Source organism: Coregonus clupeaformis, chromosome 29, assembly GCF_020615455.1.
Source record: "Coregonus clupeaformis isolate EN_2021a chromosome 29, ASM2061545v1, whole genome shotgun sequence".
Classification (NCBI taxonomy): Eukaryota; Metazoa; Chordata; class Actinopteri; order Salmoniformes; family Salmonidae; genus Coregonus; species Coregonus clupeaformis.
In genome coordinates this window covers 2,314,107-2,335,317 of record NC_059220.1, presented here as the reverse complement: position 1 = coordinate 2,335,317, position 21,211 = coordinate 2,314,107, and the positions used below count along the sequence as shown (strand labels likewise).

At 44.0% G+C, this 21,211-nt stretch overlaps 1 protein-coding gene across 4 annotated transcripts; it reads left to right on the top strand.

Moving 5' to 3' along the window:
• Window positions 1–534: 534 nt before the first annotated feature.
• Window positions 535–19,239, top strand: LOC121544556 (legumain). 4 transcript variants are annotated; one of them, XM_041854498.2, is made up of 14 exons: window positions 535–612; window positions 976–1,137; window positions 1,805–1,902; window positions 3,472–3,553; window positions 4,084–4,166; window positions 4,461–4,536; window positions 5,450–5,512; window positions 5,805–5,871; window positions 10,734–10,852; window positions 11,803–11,892; window positions 12,213–12,422; window positions 12,687–12,857; window positions 14,829–14,896; window positions 17,226–19,239. In XM_041854498.2, the coding sequence occupies exons 2-14, from the start codon at window positions 994–996 to the stop codon at window positions 17,263–17,265; spliced, it is 1,311 nt and encodes a 436-aa protein (XP_041710432.2). In that variant the 5' UTR covers window positions 535–612; window positions 976–993; the 3' UTR covers window positions 17,266–19,239. The 4 variants fall into 4 exon arrangements, with proteins under 4 accessions (XP_041710432.2, XP_041710431.2, XP_041710433.2 ...); XM_041854497.2 differs by having other exon boundaries at window positions 535–618; XM_041854499.2 differs by having other exon boundaries at window positions 558–618; window positions 981–1,137.
• Window positions 19,240–21,211: the final 1,972 nt, after the last annotated feature.

Here is a 21,211-nt window from a genome sequence, read left to right as displayed (position 1 = left end):
ACGAAAATGGTCAAATTCACGCACTTGTCAAGAGAACATCACCCGGTCCTCCCTACTGCCTCTGATCTGGCAGACTCACTAAACACAATTGCCTAGTTTGTAAATGATGTCTGCATGTTGGAGTGTGCCCCTGGCTATCCTTACATAACAAAAACAAAACGTCTGGTTTGCTTAATATAAGCAATTTTGAAATGATTTTTACTTTTACTTTTGATACTTAAGTATATTTAAAACCAAATACTTTTAGACTTTTACTCAAGTAGTATTTTACTGGGTGACTTTTCCTTGAGTCATTTTCTATTAAGGAATCTTTACTTTTACTCAGGTATGACAATTGGGTACTTTTCCCACCACTGAAAAAAGCCCGTATCATCAAAGAAACTAATAAATCATTGTATCAAAGAAAGCGAGAAACCACATGACTTTGTATCATGTGTTTCCAGCGTAGACTCATTTAGTCATCATGCCCCGCCTTCCCCACCTTGGGGCGATCTGATTGGCTGTCCAGCAAAACCCGACTGTTTTTTCCCAACACTGCGATTTGCATAAAATCCTCACTCCAATGTCACAGCCTCATGCGGTATCTGAGACTTCGTGACAGGAACAAAGAAGGTAAAGGTAATCAAACGATTTTACTTTTCGATGATACCTGAAATGTAGCTAACTTTATTAGTGTTATTTTCAGTGTTCTAATGGGCTACTGTTACTGTAGATTCCCCTGTAGTTATTTTGGAAATGGATGGTGTAACTAACAGCTAGCTAGCTAGCCAACGTTGGCAGCCAGAGGATCGACAACATGTTATCCCTTGGCGCTTTGCTAAACTGGAAACAGTCGCTGTAGCAGCTGGGGCACTATGCAAAGTGTGAATATCATCGTTGACAGTGCAATACCATATGGGCAAAAACATAAACATCTAGCTAGTAACTTGATATGATGATGATGATGATGATAATACCGTTGTATCTTTTTCCCAGGACAGACACCGGAAGAGGATGATGTTTACGTCGACCCTAGCCCTTCTGGGCCTCAGTTTGGGACTGGTGGCTAATGCTTTCCCCACACAACAGCCTGAAAACGGGAAGAACTGGGTGGTGATTGTCGCTGGCTCCAATGGCTGGTACAACTACAGACACCAGGTAAGAGAGTGAAGTTAGGCTAGTACATTTTTGAAATCCGTTAAAAAAAATGTACACTTGACTTTATCAGTTGAGTGAGTGTTTGTTGTAATCTGTTACCATGGTTGCATCCTAATGACAGCCTATTCACTTTTATAGTACACTACTTTTGATAAGGACATAAGTATTACACTATATAGGGAAAATTGTGCTAATCGGGACATATTATAGTTTATCAGTATTTGGTGTATTTGACCAATTTAACTTTATCCGACTAGACTTGGAGGACGACTTTCCCTGTTATTGATTGGTGATAAGAGGGACTATACATACATAGCTGTCATTGGCCACTATTACTAATGTAGCTAGTGCTTTTTAACATGGTATCAAGCAGTGATGTGTCCTGTTAGAAAGTTACATAATAATCAGTAAACATGCGCATCTCAGTCAATAACTCTCTCTCAATCACATTCAGATAATTGATAATCAAATGGATAGATGCTGTGATAGATCATTTTGTTGACTTTTACTTGATTTGTTGAATGACTTGACGTGTTCCTAGTTACTGTAAAGTGACATCATCAGTAAACAATAATACATTCTAACTCCTCCCTCGCGATTTCATTTCAATAATGTGAGTAGTGAGGTGATTTTTTTTTTTCCGACATACGTTGTGTCCCCTCCCTAGGCCGACGCTTGCCATGCGTACCAGATCGTCCACAAGAATGGCATCCCTGACGAGCAGATTGTTGTGATGATGTATGATGACCTGGCGACCAATGAGGAGTGAGTATTCTATCTATCCATTTTGTGTTGTCCACCTTGTCTGCTTAGTTCTTCACCTTAACAATGTCCTAGGGTTGAACTATATATATATATATATATATTTTAATGTAATCAACTGTAGATTATGCAATGAAGTACTACACATTGTCCTTTATAGGTTTATAAGTGCCGACAGCCCTATCAACTCTTCAGATTTAGCCAGCTTCAGTCTGTTATTATGGGTTTGTTCTGCTATATTTGCATTCCTGTGACGAGAGCAGAGCATATATCATCCTTATTTTGGGTGCACGACGATGGGCCTAAACCATTTCCTCATAGTGCGGTGGCGTGCGGACAGCAGCCAGGCCCTGTGCTTCTAGAAGCGGAAGCTCTCAGACACGCTGTCCACTAAACCGTTTTGAGTATTTCTCAAAAGGCACCCTATTCCCTATATAGTGCACTAGTTTTGACCAGAGCCATGTGGGACCCTGGTCAAAGGTAGCACACAATTTTAAATGAATAGTTTTACCATTTGGAAAGCGGGCGGTTTAGAAGCTCCTTGAGACACGACCGACTGTCAGTCACAAGGTTCTAATTTAGCTGCTCTTCTCTCGCTGGGAATTATGGTGGCTAGATGGGAGACATGAGGTTTAGGGTTTTAAGGTGGAAGGCAATTATCTAATAACATTTTATTTTTTAATGGTGTTCTCTCTCTCTAATTGTTCAGTAGCTAGTAGCAACATCAGTCATTGGTAATTCATAAGCAGTTATTGGAGCTGTTCATCTGTCAATGACTGAAACACATTTTGAAATTGAGGAAAGTACTTGTCTTACTGTAATCACTAGATAGAAGTTTACTATTTTATTGACCTACTTTGATGCAGGAGGTGTCTTAATGTAGGTAAAAATCTAATGTTCTCATATTTTGATTTTTACTGTATAAAAATGCCGTTTTTTTTGTTTTATCACTTTATTGATCCTGTAATATTAACTGCATCTAGGGTCTGCTGGGATGTACAGTTAATATTTAACTCTGAATCGAAAACAAACAGAATCATGTGATGCTTATGTCTTGTGTAAAAGTGGTTTTCAGTATGTTTTGAATTGGACTACTGTATGAGTAAAAGATAGCGTGATTCCTGTCATTGGAGGGTAGAGGAAGTGCTACTGTGGGTTTAATAAAGATCTAATTTTTGTAGTTGCTATTCACAATCATTCCAAACTGTCACGCAAGCTTTACCGTCACAGACCATTGTAGTACTGAATATTACACTACCAATGTGTATTGTGATAGAATACATGTTTTGCCATTCCGAATGCCAAGACTGTACACTGCAACTTTATTTGTCCAACGTTATATATCAGAAAATTTGTCTTCTGCTCGGTTCTCAAACACGCACGAGCACAGGTTAGGCCACATTACACCTCCCCAGAGCTAGTTATGGGGTGAAGGGCCTTGCTTAAGGGCACAGTGGAAGGGGGTGTAGAGTTGTGTCCTGTAGGGTTCTGCAGGTCATGTAGTAAATTGTCTGCCCTGTGTTGCCTCCAGGCATGTATCCGATTCCTGTTATTTAACCTGTTTGTTTTCAGGAACCCCACCCAAGGGGAGGTGATCAACAGACCCAATGGGACAGATGTTTACAAGGGAGTCCCCAAAGACTACACTGGAGAGGTGAGTGGATGGAACATATCAAAAGCCTTAGTTTCTGCAACAAAAAAAATCAACAACAATCAATGCTTTTTTTTTTTATACAGTACTGTTAATAATGTTCAAGAAGTTGAGACCCCTTTTATTCTTGCGATGCAAGTGGTCTAAGGCACTGCATCGCAGTGCTAACTGTGCCACTAGAGATCCTGGTTCGAATCCAGGCTCTGTCGCCGCCGGCCGCGACCGGGAGACTCATGGGGCGGCGCACAATTGGTCCAGCGTCGTCCAGGGTAGGGGAGGGAATGGCCGGCAGGGATGTAGCTCAGTTGATAGAGCATGGCGTTTGCAACGCCAGGGTTGTGGGTTCAATTCCCACGGGGGGCCAGTATAAAAAAAAATATATATATATTCACTAACTGTAAGTCGCTCTGGATAAGAGCGTCTGCTAAATGACTAAAATGTAAAAAATGTAAAAATGTTATTCAAGTTGCGCACATGGATCTCAAGTCAGAATACTACCCTCAGTGCCTGCTCTCTGACTGTGTACCCTGCAGGCTGTGACCCCTAGCAACTTCCTGGCCGTGCTGAAGGGTGACTCTGCCAGTACCAAGGGAGGTTCTGGGAAAGTGCTGAAGAGGCAAGTGATGAGATGGAGGCGGGGCGGGGGGGGTTGGAATATATCATGGCAATGCCACAGTAGGATGATGTTATTCCAAAACGTTAAGGTAGACCTCTAAAATGACATGGAAAATCATTGTTACAACAACAATATATTGTTACAACGTTTCTGGACAGAATGTTCCATTGTTTTCTAGGGGGAAGTTTTCAGTCTCACAGCTTGTATTGACTTAGAAATGTGATTGTGTCATATCTTTTCAGTTCAAAGAAAAACACCTGGTTTATCAACTTGTTTTTCTCTTCCTGTTGGCAGCGGTCCCAACGATCACGTGTTTGTGTACTTCACTGATCACGGAGCTCCTGGTCTGCTGGCCTTCCCTGACGACGACGTAAGCTCTTTTACACTTCCTGTTCGTCTGCCAGATTTTAGTCTCTGAACACTTGCTAGTTGGCAGAAATGGCACCCTATCCTCTGGCCAAAAGTAGTGCACTATATAGGGAATAGCCCAATGCATCACTGGGGCCAAGCTTCCTGCCATCCAGCACCTATATACCAGGCGGTGTCAATCTGTCAACGACTCCAGTCACAGACTGTTCTCTCTGCTTCCGCACGGCAAGCGGTACCGGAGCGCCAAGTCTAGGACAAAAAGGCTCCTTAGATGTACAAATTACCTCGACTAACCTGTACCCCCGCACATTGACTCGGGACCGGTACTTCCTGTATATAGCCTCGTTATTGTATTGTTACTTTTTATTTTTTTCTTTAGTTTATTTAATAAATATTTTCTGAACTCTATTTCTTGAACTGCATTGTTGGTTAAGGGCTTGTAAGTAAGCATTTCACGGTATGGTCTACACCTGTTGTATTCGGCGCATGTGACAAATAAAAATGTATTTGATTTCGGACAGAGCCTTCCTTGTCTGTCCATGGATGGATGAATGACCTAGTTCTGCCCTGTGACATAGAAAGTTCAAATATATGGCAGCTATCATTGAGAACAGTTTATGGGTTAGGGTTATGATCAAAAAGATCTCTTATTTAAGCCTGGTTGAATAAACCTCATGTTCTCTCACTCAGCAGAAAGTTTTGTGGGAGAGACTGAGTCACTGAACAAGACAAGAATACTCCTCCCTAAATTGCCCAAGGCCTTGTGTGGATCTTGTGACTGACTTGTGGCTAGATCACATGGGGTCTAGTGCCTCTTTTGGGTTTGAAGTGAACATGCATGTTGACGTACTGGATGGAAAAACAGAAATGAACCTATTTTATTGTGAATTAAATGTTTTTTTTTCTTTCTACAGCTTCATGTTGCCGACCTCATGGCTGCCATCAACTACATGCGTGAGAACAAGAAATACCAAAAGGTGCGGAAGTTAAACTTGTTATTGTTTGTGGTCGTGGAGGGCCAATCACATGTTCAGACTTTCTCCAGTCGTAGTAAATAATTTTGGTCTAAGACCAAAGGTATTTATAATTGGTAGAGCATGGCGCTTGCAACGCCGGGGTTGTGGGTTCGATTCCCACGAGGGGGGGCAGTATGAAAAATGTATGCACTCACTAACTGTAAGTCGCTCTGGATAAGAGCGTCTGCTAAAGGACGTAAATGTAATGATAGATTCCGCTGACTGGCCCTTTTCCTTCCGTGCGCTCGCGCAGTTGGTGTTCTATATCGAGGCCTGTGAGTCTGGATCGATGATGACCAAACTGCCTGCTGACATCGATGGTGAGTTGCTCTGCACTTGAACCTCCCCATGACTCTTATCGCTTTCCAGGAACTAGCCGAACCACTGATAATAAAAACTGGTCAATCAATAACGATATCAGGGGCACTTGGGGGAACAGTGAACGCTGTTATCTTCAAGTAGATTTCTGTAAGCGTCTGCCTCCGGTGCCAAAGGTTGCATGTTCGAATCCAGTGGTGGAATTTTTTTTTTTTTTTTTGAGATTTTTGTTTTAACCCTTACCTTAACCATTCAGAGTTAATACCTAACCTTAAGATTTTGGGAGTTAATGCCTAAACTTACCTCTAACCTTAAACGTCGGAGTTAATGCCTAAGCTCAACGTTAAACACTTAATGTCTGGTCACCCTGAACAGAGCTGTTTTTTGGCTGCTCACAAAAACACGCTCCGGGGTGAAGTTTCCCCTAGGCACAGATCTAGGATCAGGTTTCCCTTCTCCCAATCCTAACCTTAATAAGTAGAGGGGAAATGCCAAAAACTGACCCCAGATCAGCGTCTAGGGGCAACTTCAACCTACTCCCCAACTCAGCCCTTGTTAAGGGATGGTCTGGGTAACGGTCTGTTCAGGCGGCCATTAGTCTTCATACAAGCAGATGGTAGTGTAGTGTATTAGGATTATGTCTTTGATAATGTTTTTAAGTGGAACTGAAAGGAGGTTTATTTTAGTGTCAGAGGGAATGGTTTTAATGTGACACCCCGGATAGGACAGAGAAGTCTGTGTGTTGTAGACAGGGGATTGGACAGTAGAGGGAGCCACCCCTATCTTGGGAAGATTATATATACTGGGTAAAAACGACAAGAGGTTAGAACGGCCATTGCAATCTGGGACGCCGTTCTCCGGGTGTCATGACATCCGTCACTTATGCTGAAATCTTGTGATATGAATAAAACGTATGATCAAAGGTTCAGTATGAGCGGACTCCTTTGTTTGACAGCAATGAGCACCAGCATCGACAAGATACACTACAGTAGCTACATTGTGTTGGAGTATTTTTTTGTTGTTGTTGTTGTTGTCACTGATTGTGTGAACAGACCCTAAGGAGAGGATGGTCTGTGTTGGTTATTGTCATGCTCTGGTCCACAGTCCTTCTAGATCCTTCTCTCCCTAGTCTACTCCATCTGGACTAGATCCTTCTCTCCCTAGTCTACTCTGTCTGGACTAGATCCTTCTAGATCCTTCTCTCCCTAGTCTACTCCGTCTGGACTAGATCCTTCTAGATCCTTCTCTCCCTAGTCTACTCCGTCTGGACTAGATCCTTCTCTCCCTAGTCTACTCCGTCTGGACTAGATCCTTCTCTCCCTAGTCTACTCCGTCTGGACTAGATCCTTCTAGATCCTTCTCTCCCTAGTCTACTCCGTCTGGACTAGATCCTTCTCTCCCTAGTCTACTCCGTCTGGACTAGATCCTTCTCTCCCTAGTCTTCTCCGTCTGGACTAGATCCTTCTAGATCCTTCTCTCCCTAGTCTACTCCGTCTGGACTAGATCCTTCTAGATCCTTCTCTCCCTAGTCTACTCCGTCTGGACTAGATCCTTCTAGATCCTTCTCTCCCTAGTCTACTCCGTCTGGACTAGATCCTTCTAGATCCTTCTCTCCCTAGTCTTCTCCGTCTGGACTAGATCCTTCTCTCCCTAGTCTACTCCGTCTGGACTAGATCCTTCTCTCCCTAGTCTTCTCCGTCTGGACTAGATCCTTCTAGATCCTTCTCTCCCTAGTCTTCTCCGTCTGGACTAGATCCTTCTAGATCCTTCTCTCCCTAGTCTACTCCGTCTGGACTAGATCCTTCTAGATCCTTCTCTCCCTAGTCTACTCCGTCTGGACTAGATCCTTCTCTCCCTAGTCTTCTCCGTCTGGACTAGATCCTTCTCTCCCTAGTCTACTCCGTCTGGACTAGATCCTTCTAGATCCTTCTCTCCCTAGTCTTCTCCGTCTGGACTAGATCCTTCTCTCCCTAGTCTTCTCCGTCTGGACTAGATCCTTCTAGATCCTTCTCTCCCTAGTCTACTCCGTCTGGACTAGATCCTTCTCTCCCTAGTCTACTCCGTCTGGACTAGATCCTTATCTCCCTAGTCTTCTCCGTCTGGACTAGATCCTTCTAGATCCTTCTCTCCCTAGTCTACTCCGTCTGGACTAGATCCTTCTAGATCCTTCTCTCCCTAGTCTACTCCGTCTGGACTAGATCCTTCTAGATCCTTCTCTCCCTAGTCTACTCCGTCTGGACTAGATCCTTCTCTCCCTAGTCTACTCCGTCTGGACTAGATCCTTCTCTCCCTAGTCTACTCCGTCTGGACTAGATCCTTCTAGATCCTTCTCTCCCTAGTCTACTCCGTCTGGACTAGATCCTTCTCTCCCTAGTCTACTCCGTCTGGACTAGATCCTTCTCTCCCTAGTCTTCTCCGTCTGGACTAGATCCTTCTAGATCCTTCTCTCCCTAGTCTACTCCGTCTGGACTAGATCCTTCTAGATCCTTCTCTCCCTAGTCTACTCCGTCTGGACTAGATCCTTCTAGATCCTTCTCTCCCTAGTCTACTCCGTCTGGACTAGATCCTTCTAGATCCTTCTCTCCCTAGTCTTCTCCGTCTGGACTAGATCCTTCTAGATCCTTCTCTCCCTAGTCTACTCCGTCTGGACTAGATCCTTCTGAGATCCTTCTCTCCCTAGTCTACTCCGTCTGGACTAGATCCTTCTAGATCCTTCTCTCCCTAGTCTTCTCCGTCTGGACTAGATCCTTCTAGATCCTTCTCTCCCTAGTCTACTCCGTCTGGACTAGATCCTTCTAGATTCTTCTCTCCCTAGTCTACTCCGTCTGGACTAGATCCTTCTAGATCCTTCTCTCCCTAGTCTTCTCCGTCTGGACTAGATCCTTCTCTCCCCTAGTCTACTCCGTCTGGACTAGATCCTTCTCTCCCCTAGTCTTCTCCGTCTGGACTAGATCCTTCTAGATCCTTCTCTCCCTAGTCTTCTCCGTCTGGACTAGATCCTTCTAGATCCTTCTCTCCCTAGTCTACTCCGTCTGGACTAGATCCTTCTAGATCCTTCTCTCCCTAGTCTACTCCGTCTGGACTAGATCCTTCTCTCCCTAGTCTTCTCCGTCTGGACTAGATCCTTCTCTCCCTAGTCTACTCCGTCTGGACTAGATCCTTCTAGATCCTTCTCTCCCTAGTCTTCTCCGTCTGGACTAGATCCTTCTCTCCCTAGTCTTCTCCGTCTGGACTAGATCCTTCTAGATCCTTCTCTCCCTAGTCTACTCCGTCTGGACTAGATCCTTCTCTCCCTAGTCTACTCCGTCTGGACTAGATCCTTCTCTCCCTAGTCTACTCCGTCTGGACTAGATCCTTCTAGATCCTTCTCTCCCTAGTCTACTCCGTCTGGACTAGATCCTTCTAGATCCTTCTCTCCCTAGTCTTCTCCGTCTGGACTAGATCCTTCTCTCCCTAGTCTTCTCTGTCTGGACTAGATCCTTCTCTCCCTAGTCTACTCCGTCTGGACTAGATCCTTCTCTCCCTAGTCTACTCCGTCTGGACTAGATCCTTCTAGATCCTTCTCTCCCTAGTCTACTCCGTCTGGACTAGATCCTTCTAGATCCTTCTCTCCCTAGTCTTCTCCGTCTGGACTAGATCCTTCTCTCCCTAGTCTACTCCGTCTGGACTAGATCCTTCTCTCCCTAGTCTTCTCCGTCTGGACTAGATCCTTCTAGATCCTTCTCTCCCTAGTCTTCTCCGTCTGGACTAGATCCTTCTAGATCCTTCTCTCCCTAGTCTTCTCCGTCTGGACTAGATCCTTCTAGATCCTTCTCTCCCTAGTCTACTCCGTCTGGACTAGATCCTTCTAGATCCTTCTCTCCCTAGTCTTCTCCGTCTGGACTAGATCCTTCTAGATCCTTCTCTCCCTAGTCTTCTCCGTCTGGACTAGATCCTTCTAGATCCTTCTCTCCCTAGTCTACTCCGTCTGGACTAGATCCTTCTAGATCCTTCTCTCCCTAGTCTTCTCCGTCTGGACTAGATCCTTCTAGTAGATCAGCACTTCTGTTTGCACATAGTGTGCAAAGTCACTCTAAAGTCTCCCCTGCCTCAAGTGACCGACATCCCATAACGTTGTATTGTTACCCACAGGCCCAAGTCTTCACTGTCTACAGTACAACAGTAAACCATGATGAGCTTGATGTTTCATTACTACTTTTAAAACATATATTTTGTTATTGTGTATAATCAATCAAGCTATGGATTTCCAATTGTAACATTATGTGATGGTGTGTAATCAGTGTTCTGGATCCATACATCCTGTATTAACGCTCTCACTTTTCCATTGTCTGAATCTCTGTCTGTGTCTGAATCTCTCTGTCTGATGAATCTCTTTCTCTGTCTGTGTCTGATGAATCTCTCTGTCTGTCTGTGTCTGATGAATCTCTCTGTCTGTCTGTGTCTGATGAATCTCTCTGTCTGATGAATCTCTCTGTCTGATGAATCTCTCTGTCTGATGAATCTCTCTGTCTGATGAATCTCTTTCTCTGTCTGTGTCTGATGAATCTCTCTGTCTGATGAATCTCTCTGTCTGATGAATCTCTCTGTCTGATGAATCTCTTTCTCTGTCTGTGTCTGATGAATCTCTCTGTCTGTGTCTGATGAATCTCTCTGTCTGATGAATCTCTCTGTCTGTGTCTGATGAATCTCTCTGTCTGATGAATCTCTCTGTCTGTCTCTGTCTGATGAATCTGTCTGTCTCTGTCTGATGAATCTCTCTGTCTGTCTCTGTCTGATGAATCTGTCTGTCTCTGTCTGATGAATCTGTCTGTCTGTGTCTGATGAATCTCTCTGTCTGATGAATCTCTCTCTCTCTCTCCTTCAGTGTATGCCACCACAGCAGCCAACTCTCATGAGTCGTCCTATGCTTGCTACTATGATGAGAAGAGAGAGACCTACCTGGGGGACTGGTACAGTGTTAACTGGATGGAAGACTCTGATGTGGTGAGACTGGGACAGTGTTAACTGGATGGAAGAATGATGTGGTGAGACTGGGATGGTGTTAACTGGATGGAAGACTGATGTGAGACTGGTACAATGTTAACTGGATGGACGACTGATGTGAGACTGGTACAATGTTAACTGGATGGAAGACTGATGTGAGACTGGTACAATGTTAACTGGATGGACGACTGATGTGAGACTGGTACAATGTTAACTGGATGGAAGACTGATGTGAGACTGGTACAATGTTAACTGGATGGACGACTGATGTGAGACTGGTACAGTGTTAACTGGATGGAAGACTGATGTGGTGAGATTGGTACAGTGTTAACTGGATGGAAGAATGATGTGGTGAGACTGGGATGGTGTTAACTGGATGGAAGACTGATGTGAGACTGGTACAATGTTAACTGGATGGAAGACTGATGTGAGACTGGTACAATGTTAACTGGATGGAGGACTGATGTGAGACTGGTACAATGTTAACTGGATGGAGGACTGATGTGAGACTGGTACAATGTTAACTGGATGGAGGACTGATGTGAGACTGGTACAATGTTAACTGGATGGAGGACTGATGTGAGACTGGGACAATGTTAACTGGATGGAGGACTGATGTGAGACTGGGACAATGTTAACTGGATGGAGGACTGATGTGAGACTGGTACAATGTTAACTGGATGGAGGACTGATGTGAGACGTGGGGCTCCTTCACATGTCAGAACGCAACTTCTGATTCCTTAGAAAAAGCTGAAAACACACACGTAAACAAGAATGTTTTTGAACAATGTCCTCGATAAACCACAAGTCTTTACTGATTTTTGTATTTCTGTTCCAAAAAAAAAAAAGGACCTTTTTGGATATAGCCGTTTCTCCAATGTGTTTGGCTCAAAGGGGGCAGAACGTCCTTAACCAACTCAATGTTATGTTTCTCCCTGACTGTTGTCCAGGAGGACCTAAGGAAGGAGACCCTGATGAAACAGTTCAAGGTCGTGAAGAGCCACACCAACACGAGCCACGTCATGCAGTTTGGAAACAAGGTGAGGGATTCAGAGCGAAGACCTGGCTAATTCCTGTTCAGATGAGGAATCACATGATGTTATTGGGAAATGGTTTATCCACCAAGATTTAGATCTAAAAGTTTGTTTTTAAAAGAGTTAACAAACCTCGATTCCCACTTCTGTTCAGATAGCCAATGTTTATTTGTTGCAATAGACTGTTAATGAACGAGACGGTAACATGTTCGTCTGTTCCCCAGACTGGCCCATATGAAGGAAGAGGTTAATTGTCTGTATCTCTGTTCCCCAGACTGGTCCATATGAAGGAGGAGATTAACTGTCTGTATCTATCTGTTCTCCAGACTCTGGCCCGTATGAAGGTGATGGCCTTCCAAGGTAATGCCAAGGCCAACGCCCAGCCTGCCCCCCCCATGACCCTGCAGCCTGTAGCGGACCCAGACCTGACCCCCAGCCCTGACGTACCCCTGGCCATCCTAAAGAGGAAACTGATGAGCACCAATGACATCACAGCAGCCAGGAAATACCTCAGCCAGATCAACTCACACCTCAAGGTAACGGACAGGAAATGCGTTTACGTTTTTTCTTGTAGTGTATATAGTATTTTTTTCCCCCCTAATGAACCTGGGATGTATTCATTCGGGAACACCGTAAGAGAAACCGAAAACAAGTGTTCCTCAGTGAAGTTCAGATGGTACCTCTCCATTTCGCTCTGTTACGGATCGTGCCTAATGAACATGAGCCAGACTTTATCATAAGGTGCTTCTGTTATTTCATAAAAGTGGGGACCTTGGAGAACTGTTGTGATTTTCCACTAGGCGCGTGAGCTGCTGGGAGAAACGATGCGCCGGGTGGTAGAGAAGGTGACAGGAGACGAGACCGTGACCCAGAGGGTTCTGAGTGCCAAGCTGGACCTGACCCAGCACCAGTGTTACAAGGCTGCTGTCGGACACTACAAGACACAATGCTTCAACTGGCACACCACCCAGGTACAGTCCTGTCTGTCTGTCTGGCGCGCCACCCAGGTACAGTCCTGTCTGTCTGGCGCACCACCCAGGTACAGTCCTGTCTGTCTGTCTGGCACACCACCCAGGTACAGTCCTGTCTGTCTGTCTGGCACACCACCCAGGTACAGGTCTGTCTGTCTGTCTGGCACACCACCCAGGTACAGTCCTGTCTGTCTGTCTGGCACACCACCCAGGTACAGTCCTGTCTGTCTGTCTGGCACACCACCCAGGTACAGTCCTGTCTGTCTGTCTGGCACACCACCCAGGTACAGGTCTGTCTGTCTGTCTGGCACACCACCCAGGTACAGTCCTGTCTGTCTGTCTGGCGCGCCACCCAGGTACAGTCCTGTCTGTCTGTCTGGCGCGCCACCCAGGTACAGTCCTGTCTGTCTGGCGCGCCACCCAGGTACAGTCCTGTCTGTCTGGCGCGCCACCCAGGTACAGTCCTGTCTGTCTGGCGCGCCACCCAGGTACAGTCCTGTCTGTCTGGCGCGCCACCCAGGTACAGTCCTGTCTGTCTGGCGCGCCACCCAGGTACAGTCCTGTCTGTCTGGCGCACCACCCAGGTACAGTCCTGTCTGTCTGGCGCACCACCCAGGTACAGTCCTGTCTGTCTGGCACGCCACCCAGGTACAGTCCTGTCTGTCTGTCTGGCGCGCCACCCAGGTACAGTCCTGTCTGTCTGGCGCACCACCCAGGTACAGTCCTGTCTGTCTGGCGCACCACCCAGGTACAGTCCTGTCTGTCTGGCGCACCACCCAGGTACAGTCCTGTCTGTCTGTCTGGCGCACCACCCAGGTACAGTCCTGTCTGTCTGTCTGGCGCGCCACCCAGGTACAGTCCTGTCTGTCTGGCGCACCACCCAGGTACAGTCCTGTCTGTCTGTCTGGCGCGCCACCCAGGTACAGTCCTGTCTGTCTGTCTGGCGCGCCACCCAGGTACAGTCCTGTCTGTCTGTCTGGCGCACCACCCAGGTACAGTCCTGTCTGTCTGGCCCACCACCCAGGTACAGTCCTGTCTGTCTGTCTGGCCCACCACCCAGGTACAGTCCTGTCTGTCTGGCACACCACCCAGGTACAGTCCTGTCTGTCTGGCGCACCACCCAGGTACAGTCCTGTCTGTCTGTCACTTCACAGGAACTCAACCTACACATGAAACCCCAACTATGGCGCCGCCCTAGCCCAGAACTCCTTTATTTCATTTCAATCAGATACATTGAAAGTATTGACCCATTTTGAATACACAACAGTCAGATGCACCATCACTTAAGCCTTCGTTTATTTCAGGGTTTGTCCCAAGATGACGACTGTCTCTAGTTGACATTCATTAGTCAGTTGATTGTGGTGCTGTAGGTTTCTGTCTCTGATGGGTGGAACTGTTGATCTACTTCTTTTCCCCAGACTGTTACCCCATATGCTTCAGAGACTGAATAACAGAAATACTTAACTAAATAAGAACAACCATCAAAGCATCTTTTACAGGTTTTAGACATTTTTTTTTACTGTTTAAACTAGGCCTTTCCCTCACATGACCATGGGACTTTTTCTAACTTTTACAAAGTATGACCGACACAACAGTGACTTCTGGACAGGAGATGTGGGGGAAGTAGGAACATTATGACTTGCATGTACATTCCACTGTAAGTTGTGGTGTCTTGTTCTTGTGTTGCAGTATGAGGATGGATCAGAGTACAGTATATAATAATAATAATATGCCATTTAGCAGACGCTTTTATCCAAAGCGACTTACAGTCATGCGTGCATACATTATTATTTTTTTGGGTGTATGGGTGGTCCCAGGGATCGAACCCACTACCTTGGCGTTACAAGCGCCGTGCTCTACCAGCTGAGCTACAGAGGACCACATAAAAGTTGTGGTGTCTTGTTATTGTGTTGCAGTATGAGGATGGATCAGAGTACAGTATATAAAAGTTGTTTTGTTATTGTGTTGCAGTATGAATACGCTCTGCGGCACCTGTATGCCCTGGTCAACCTGTGTGAGGGCGGATATCCAACAGACAGGTAATGTACCAGTCTCATGTGGACACCTTGTTGGATGAATAATGATGATCGAGAAAGTTAGACTCACAAATATCATACCCCTAAGACGTGCTAACCTCTCGCCATTACAATAACAGGGGAGGTTAGCATTTTATATCATACCCCTAAGACATGCTAACCTCTCACCATTACAATAACAGGGGAGGTTAGCATTTTATATCATACCCCTAAGACGTGCTGACCTCTCGCCATTACAATAACAGGGGAGGTTAGCATTTTATATCATACCCCCAAGACGTGCTAACCTCTCGCCATTACAATAACAGGGGAGGTTAGCATTTTATATCATACCCCCAAGACATGCTAACCTCTCGCCATTACAATAACAGGGGAGGTTAGCATTTTATATCATACCCCCAAGACATGCTAACCTCTCGCCATTACAATAGCAGGGGAGGTTAGCATTTTATATCATACCCCCCAAGACATGCTAACCTCTCGCCATTACAATAACAGGGGAGGTTAGCATTTTATATCATACCCCCAAGACGTGCTAACCTCTCGCCATTACAATAACAGGGGAGGTTAGCATTTTATATCATACCCCCAAGACGTGCTAACCTCTCGCCATTACAATAACAGGGGAGGTTAGCATTTTTATATCATACCCCCAAGACGTGCTAACCTCTCGCCATTACAATAACAGGGGGAGGTTAGCATTTTATATCATACCCCCAAGACGTGCTAACCTCTCGCCATTACAATAACAGGGGAGGTTAGCATTTTATATCATACCCCCAAGACGTGCTAACCTCTCGCCATTACAATAACAGGGGAGGTTAGCATTTTATATCATACCCCCAAGACGTGCTAACCTCTCGCCATTACAATAACAGGGGAGGTTAGCATTTTATATCATACCCCCAAGACATGCTAACCTCTCGCCATTACAATAACAGGGGAGGTTAGCATTTTATATCATACCCCCCAAGACATGCTAACCTCTCGCCATTACAATAACAGGGGAGGTTAGCATTTTATATCATACCCCCAAGACGTGCTAACCTCTCGCCATTACAATAACAGGGGAGGTTAGCATTTTATATCATACCCCCCAAGACATGCTAACCTCTCACCATTACAATAACAGGGGAGGTTAGCATTTTATATCATACCCCCAAGACATGCTAACCTCTCGCCATTACAATAACAGGGGAGGTTAGCATTTTTGGTGGGGGGTATGATATTAGTGCGTCAAACTTTCTCACTCAACATTATTCACAATCCGTTCAGGACTATCCGTAACCATGGTAGCGTCCACATTTTAAATGTAGAAGTGTTTAGAAACATGATATTCTTTTTTATAATAAAAGCGACTCCAAAATGACACAATAGATTATTCACCATTTCATTTCTATTGGGCACAACATAATCTGAAACACAACCAAAACAAACAGAAAAATGCATCCAACAAATGTCTAGAGTCACAAGCTTGATGTAGTCATTGCGTTCTTGGAATATGGGACCAAATACTTAACTTTTTACTACTTTAATACACATATAAGTGAATCTGTCCCAATACTTCTGGTCCCCTAAAATGGGGTAACTGTGTACAGAAAGTGCTGTAATTTATAAACGGTTCACCCGATATGGATGAAAATACCCTCAAATTAAAGCTGACAGTCTGCACTTTAACCTCATAGTCATTGTATCATTTCAAATCCAAAGTTCTGAAGTACAGAGCCAAAACAACAAAACATTTGTCACTGTCTAATACTTTTTGAGCACACTTTGTGTATGTGTATATATAGATGGATAGGTGTGTGTGTGTGTGTGTGTGTATACCCCGTTCAAATGCACTTAAATATCTGAATGTCACACATACACAATCCATGTCTCAAGGCTTGAAAATCCTCCTTTAACCCCGTCCCCTCCCCTTCATCTACTCTGATTTATTTTTTTAGTGGATTTAACAAGTGACATCAATAAGGTATCATAGTTTTCACCTGGTCAGCCTGTCATGGAATGAGCTGGTGTTCTTAATGTTTTGTACACTGTGTGTGTGTGTTTTAATAGCCAGATCTATAAATATATTTATTGATCTGGCCATGGACCCCATGCAGTCCCTCCGATAGGGAATAGGGTGCCATTTGGACTACAGATCTCCTTCTTCATACCTTCTACCTTAACACTATCAATGTCAAGACAAGTTATTAAATACATACAAAAGTTGCACTAATGCACAGTTGACAAAACACAGTCATATTTGGTATAAAATTATTTTAGGCTTATTTAATTTCCGTTCAGCTGCTTCCATAGACTAATCGTGTCATTTTGTCTGCCTCCTCAGTATCCTGATGGCAATGGAGAGCGTGTGTCATTTCAACTAGATGGATGTTCCTGAACGAACACACACCTCAAATCAGCTTGCTGTGCCTCCAGACGGGAGGGTCTGAGACGACGATGAGTCTTCTCTTTGCACTGACAAGGAATCAAGTTTGACAAAGAATCTCTCTTTCACTGCTATAACACTTTCTGAAACGTTTGATTTTTAAACTTTATTTTTTTTCCCGGTTTTATTAAGACATTTTTAAGATGTGTTTTTATGATTAATTGCACTATATCACTGTGAGCGTTTTTTGTTTTTTGATGCGAATAATGTTTTACTGCTCTGATTTTTGTATGACGAAAAATGAGAGAATACTTGGGTTCACTTTTCTCCCTTGGGTGCAGTGGTGCCTGATTTTAGTGGGTATACTGTAATTTTGGCAAAAAATTGTCAAACTGCCCTCCCAGTGAAGGAAAGAAGCCCTGTGTGCAACTCTCTGAGAAACAGTGACATACACTCTGAATGATCAAATGTGCATTTTTTTAAATGGTGGTTTCCCGAAAAAGAAAAAAAAATGTCCATTTGTAAACATTTGCATGTAGGCCGTGTGCACATTACAACACCTAAAATGTAAAGAAATAATATGTGAAACGTTCCGATCTGTTCCATCAGCCTTAATGAATTGATACGGCGTATACCTACACTACTTTGATAAGCATCGTGGGGATTATGAAGTGGGTATAAACAGGTATGCCCACTGAAAATGAAGTGGTTAAACCTACGAACACCCTCCACTACTGCTTGGGTATTGGCTCTGCTATACGTCACCATGGGCCCGTTTATCACAGCTGTGTGACGGTGTAGGGTGACGTTGCCCCCTAGATGCTGAGCATGGGTCAGTTTTGCGTTTTTTTTTTTTCTCCACTAACGGTTAGGATTGGGAAAAGGGGTAGCTAAACCTAGATCTGAACCTAGGGAAGAGTTATCCTGGACAGGCTCAGGATACTGTGTTGTCGTTTGGGATGTTGAGCTAAAACCTTGATAGTCAGAGGCAACTGTAAAGGACTTTTTGTGGACTGCCACGAGGCTAAGCTGAGTGGTGTAGACCACCACAGCCATGATAAAAATGTCATAACACATGGACTCCAGTGTGTTATTGCTTTTATACGATGGGTTACCAGCATTAAAAAGCAAGATTCTTTCCATGTGTTTTCTAACAAAGCGTGATGCTATATTCACTAACACTGGTTGTCAAGTGCAATTTTTAGGCGTTCTCTGGTCGTTAGTTCTATTCGTATTGACTGACATGGAAAGCAAAACGACCTAAAACGCTGATTGATAGTTCCAGAACTTTTGCTATGGCAAACAACAATGGTTGCTATGGAGGCTCTTCCACCGTTGCTAGCTAGCCAACTGCACAGCTAACGCAATCACTACAGGCTGAAAAGACGGCAAACTTGCTATATGTGTATGTTGTCTAGTGTATATAATCAGCAGGATAGTCCCTAACAATAGGGATTCCTAACCACCTGTTGTATAATATTAATTACCATACTGTCTCTCTCCATCTGGTCTACCCCCCCTCCTGTCGAATCTAGTTTAATCAAGATATTGCCAGAGTCACATAATGGTTCCTCTTCTGTTGGGAGTAATTTGTCATATTAGGATGATTTTTAGAGTTAAATGGTGTAGCTACTGTGCCTGGTTTTGCTGAGGAAGGGTGCAGACCATAGAAATAGAATGGATTCTAGTTATATATTACAGACGTCCTGCCACCGTATATTATCAAATGCAATAGTGATCATAATCTTTTTTTTTTTTTTTTTTAAGTTGATGGTTGCTGAAGTTTATGGACGACTGGCTGTATAAGATGCTGAATAGGGCAGAAGACATTTTAGGAATGTAAAAGGGAGAGCTGGGGCAACGCAGTGTAGGACTAAGGCTTTGAGGACTGGACTGCAGGAGGAGCAATAGCTGACTAGAAGCATTTTGTATACAATGTTCACTCTTGGAAATAAAACTGATGATGTTCGTACGTGTCTTTGTATTTCTGACTCTTTTAGATTGTCCACAAATTACTGACTTTACAAACACTATTACATTTACATTTTAGTCATTTAGCAGACGCTCTTATCCAGAGCGACTTACAGGAGCAATTAGGGTTAAGTGCCTTGCTCAAGGGCACATCGACAGATTTTTCACCTAGTCGGCTCTAGGATTAGAACCAGCGACCTTTCAGTTACTGGCACAACGCTCTTAACCACTAAGCCACCTGCCGCCCGCAATACTATAGAACATATTCTACACACACACATATACACTGAGTATACAAAACATTAAGAACGCCTGTTCTTTCCATGACAGACTGACCAGGTGAATCCAGGTGAAAGCTATGATCCCTTATTGATGTCACCTGTTAAATCCACTTCAATCAGTGTAGATGAAGGGGAGGAGACAGGTTAAAGAAGGATTTTTAAGCCTTGAGACAATTGAGACATGGATTGTGTATGTGTGCCATTCAGAGGGTGAATGGGCAAGACAAAAAATGTAAGTGTCTTTGAACGGGGTATGGTAGTAGGTGCCAGGCACACCGGTTTGTATCAAGAACTGCAACGCTGCTGTTTTTTTTTTAATGCTCAACAGTTTCCTGTGTGTATCAAGAATGGTCCACCACCCAAAGGACATCCAGCCAACTTGACACAACTGTGGGAAGCATTGGCGTCAACATGGGCCAGCATCTCTGTGGAACGCTTTTAACACCTTCTAGAGTCCATGCCCCGACGAATTGAGGCTGTTCTGAGGACAAAAGGTGGTGCAACTCAATATTAGGAAGGTGTCCGTAATTTTTTGTACACTCTGTATTGGAAAACTTCAGAAAGTATTATGTTTTCTTCAATGTTTACAAATTCAGGAGTAAAAATGTGCTTAACAAGTCATAATTTGCATGGGCTCACTCTGTGTGCAATAATAGTGTTCAACATGATGTTTGAATGACTTCCTCATCTCTGTACCCCACACATACAATTATCTGTAAGGTCCCTCAGTCGAGCAGTGAATTTCAAACACAGATTCAACCACAAAGACCAGGGATGTTTTCCAATGCCTTGCAAAGAAGGGCTCCTATTGGTAGATGGGTAAAAATGAAGAAAAGCAGATATTGAATATCCCTTTGAGCATGGTGAAGTTATTAATTACACTTTGGATACAAAGGACAGGCATCCTTCCTAACTCAGCTGCCGGAGAGGAAGGAAACTGCTCAGGGATTTCACCATGAGGCCAATGGTGGTGACTTTAAAACAGTTACAGAGTTTAACGGCTGTGATAGGAGAAAACTTTGAAGATGGATCAACAACATTGTAGTTACTCCACAATACTAACCTAAATGACAGAGTGCAAAGGAAGCCTGTACAGAATAAAACTACTCCAAAACATGCATCCTGTTTGCAATAAGGCACTAAAGTAATATTGCAAAAAATGTGGCAAAGCAATAAACTTTTTGTCCTAAATACATTACAACACAGTAGAACACAGTATAACTCTCCATATTTTCACGCATGGTGGTGGCTGCATCATGCTATGGGTATGCTTGTAATCGTTAAGGACTGGGGAGTTTTTCATGATGAAAAAGAAACGGAATGGAGCTAAGCACAGGAAAAATCCTAGAGGAAAACCTGGTTCAGTCTGCTTTCCACCAGACACTGGGAGATTAATTCACCTTTCAGCAGGACAATACCCTAAAATACAAGGCCAAATCTACACTGGAGTTGGTTACCAAGACGACAGTGAAAGTTCCTGAGTGGCCGAGTTAATAATCAAGATATATTGTATTGTATATTGTATTTTTTTTACAAATGTTTGAATATTTCTTCCACTTTGACATTACAGAGTATTTTGTGTAGATCGTTGACAAAAAAATGACAAATCCATTTTAATCCCACTTTGTCACACAACAAAATGTGGAAAAAATCAAGGGGTGTGAGTACTTTCTGAAGGCTCTGTGTCTCCAC